The following is a 3,410-nucleotide window of genomic DNA, read 5'->3' on the forward strand; positions in this document are numbered from 1 at the left end:
CTCCTGCATAACCCAGATCAAAGAATAACTCATACGCGCTGAGCGGCTGGCAGGTAGGAGCTGCCCACTGGCTCCTCTGTAATCAGGACTTACCGAGCATCGCTGTTACCAGACTACTGCTGACTCAGTCATGGAGATCAGGGTCACAGTCACCTCAGAAACAGGCACTGTGAGACCGTTCAGTCACTGAGACTCAGCTGCCAGAAAGATGTCACTGTGGCATGTAAGTGCTGAACATGTGCTGTTCTTTTCTGACATGGTCCATTATGTAGCTACAGGTGTAAATGACTCCTATATTATAAATACATTAAGATAACTCAGTTAAAAGAAACACAATAATCCTTAAGAGAGGATCATGACAGAGACATGATAAAGAAAACACATTTATAAAATGACTTTAAAGAGGGAAAAAAAAAAAAAACACACTGACCCCAAACAGACAACATACCAGCTTCATTTTCCTGTTTTATGTCCCTTTCAGCCCAAAAAAGTAACCACCTGGATTTAACTAAGCAAATAGATAAGAGCCTCCCACTGGATAATTAGATTTCAGCTGGTAACAAGTTATTCAACCCACTGATGCAGTGACTAGCTTCTCATTTCTTAAAGAACCATGTCTGAAGACACATCCTGTGGCCGTGGAAAAGATGTTAATCTATTTCAGAGAGTCACATTATTGGCATGAATTAAGCAAAGTCCATGATAATGATCCAAAACATAAAACACCCAGGAATGGCTAAGAACAAATCATTGGACTATTCTGAAGTGGCCTTCTATGAGTTCTGATCTAAAACACATTGAACATCTGTGGAAGGAGCTGAAGCACAGTCTGGAGAAGGCACTCTTCTAACCTGAGACAACTGGAGCAGTTTGCTCACGAGGAGTGGAACAAAATGCCTGGTGACACTTACAGAAATCATTTGATTGCTTCAAAAGGTTGTGCAACAAAATATTAAGTTAAGGGTACCATCATTTTTGTCCAGGCCTGTTTCATTAGTTTGTTTTTTAAAAACTTCTGTTGAAACACAACTCAAAAGCTATGTCTGATTTTCACGAGTTACTTTTTTTTTTAGATTATTACATTTCTATTTATTATAATTTTTGTTAGTTTCAGTTATTTCAGTGACTTCTGTGGGTTTTTCTTTCCTTAACAGAGGGAAACCAACAATTTTGTCCACGTCTGTATGTGTGCGTGGCTCCTCCTAGTGGCTTTTCCTTATGCTTGTTCAAAACGGGTCACAAAGCAGTTTGTGCCTTTTATAAACATTTATTTACCAACTTAGAAACAGCAGCTTCGAAATAATTAAACTACACTATTAAATACAACAGAGCAAATGACCAGTAAACATGTAAAAATAGACTTAAAACTTAAGTTCAAACTAATAAATGAAAAATTTTGAAACCTAAGGAATAATCCTTTTTTTTGGCGTTATTACTTACTATCAGCAGTGAGTAACAGTATTTACTTTACTATAATACTGTAATTATGGACAATTCTGAGGGACTTGTACTTCCTTCCGTTAAACTGAACAAGACAGAAACCTTATTTATGAGGAACATGTGGAAGTAGAACAGTAGTAGAGTAAATTTTAGAGCTTGCAAGTGCTCACTTTCATCTTTACCTGATCATTAAGAGGGTTAGACAATATTGGTATAATGTTGGCTTGACTGCTCCGGTTTCTCCTGTCAGACTTTATTGTTACCACTTAATTTACTAAACTACCTTAACTGTGCTATCGGTCTTTTGCTGACGTGAAGAAATGTGCAGGTCAAATTAGTGGAGTGTATTAGAGAGTGTTTCACTCTTGCATATGAGTCACTTGTTTTTCAAGAGTCTAATCTCCATCTTTAGGTAGGTTTTAAGGTTCTCGTCGAGGACGTTTTCCTCAACAGCAGCAAGCGCTCGCTCGCTTCCATCATTATAGTACGTCAGCAGCTGCTCCGCATGTTCGATCCACACACAGTTATGACAGCCACTCATGCAGCAGTGGGTGGGTGCAGGCGGCGGACCCTGCTGAGGAGACCAGGCAGGGGTACTGTGACTGGATTCAGTGCTCTCAGAGGAGTCAGTCAGTATAGCAGGGGGAGTTGAATCTGCTCCAGTGGACAGGCAGAGAACGGTCCCACTGTGCAGACCTCTCCTCCAGGACTGTTGATGGAAATGACAGAAACCATGTCTGAGGATGCACAGCTGGAACACAGTAGAATAATACTTTGTTCATCCAAACATATGAAATATCTAAATGTTTTGACAGAGTACTCTGAGATCATTTATATTCACATATATATTATTATATCAATTACAATGACACTGCTCTAGAAGAATTTATCCTGTCAGCTGTGTGTGATTATTAGAATAAGATGGTAGATATAAACTTTACATATTGTTCAGTACTCATCATTCTTATTTACTGCCAGGTTAATAGGCATTGATATTTGCAATAAACATTGTTATAACTATACTACTTTAATAGTCTGGTTAGTTTAGAATTTAATAGTTTATATAAATGATGTTTCTTCTCTAGTTGGATCAGAAATGTGCTAACGTAAACAAACAAGCTAGGCTACATGCAGCATTCAACCAAATACTCATATGTGACTGAAACACAACAGCTAGAGTAAAGTAAAACCAGCAGGGCACATATTCACTAAATAATACGAACAGCAGTGAATAAATTAAAGGTGAAGTCAAAGTCAAACTGTCACAGCTGCTGATTCACCAATGTGTGATAAACGAATGCTAGTTTAGCCATTAGCTTAGCTACCAACCTTCTTTAAAGATGACGACGACCTCACCGCCTTTACACCTGAAGCCAACATCTCCAGATACACACACAGCGCCTGGTGATATGTTTTTAAACCTGATTTTTAGTTTTATATTTCTCCATGATAAATTTATGATGAGTTAAATCCACGACCGGCCCCGTTACGTCACTCATCTCCCTAAACTATGACCTTGGTGCGTAGATGTAAACAAACGCGCTGATTGGACGACAGAATACACTGTGTCCAATCATAAGACACTTTATAATTGTTTAAACCAATGAAAAGCGTAGAATTATTTTTGGGCGGGCCATAACAGGCTGACTGCATTTACAGCCTCTGTCCAGCAGATGTCGACATTTCACCGGTTTTTAAAATGTCAGGGTGCAAAAGAAGAAAGACTGAAATCCTGCAGGATCATATAAACACCACACATCAGGCTTTAAATTACGACAAGGAGGAAGAGAACGTATATATTAAAGTACATAAGAACAGTGTATCTTTAACCGTGTGTCCTTACAATAAGAAGTATAGCCCGATTTAATTAAGAATACAGTGTATTGTTTGATACTGAGGATACTCAGGAAGTCACTGACTCTTAGGTTCATGTTTATTTTGTACTGTTGCCATGCACCACACACCAGGCC

The 3,410-nt window shown here is 38.7% G+C and overlaps 1 protein-coding gene across 2 annotated transcripts; it reads right to left on the minus strand.

The window, feature by feature from the left end:
- Positions 1-1,124: 1,124 nt before the first annotated feature.
- On the minus strand, positions 1,125-2,949 carry oxld1 (oxidoreductase-like domain containing 1). 2 transcript variants are annotated; one of them, XM_026351516.1, is made up of 2 exons: positions 2,770-2,949; positions 1,125-2,149 (listed from the first exon to the last, which is right to left on the minus strand). In XM_026351516.1, the coding sequence occupies exons 1-2, from the start codon at positions 2,818-2,820 to the stop codon at positions 1,817-1,819; spliced, it is 384 nt and encodes a 127-aa protein (XP_026207301.1). In that variant the 5' UTR covers positions 2,821-2,949; the 3' UTR covers positions 1,125-1,816. The 2 variants fall into 2 exon arrangements, with proteins under 2 accessions (XP_026207301.1, XP_026207300.1); XM_026351515.1 differs by having other exon boundaries at positions 1,125-2,191.
- Between the last annotated feature and the right edge of the window lie 461 nt (positions 2,950-3,410).

The sequence above is a fragment of the Anabas testudineus genome, chromosome 19 (genome assembly GCF_900324465.2).
Source record: "Anabas testudineus chromosome 19, fAnaTes1.2, whole genome shotgun sequence".
Classification (NCBI taxonomy): Eukaryota; Metazoa; Chordata; class Actinopteri; order Anabantiformes; family Anabantidae; genus Anabas; species Anabas testudineus.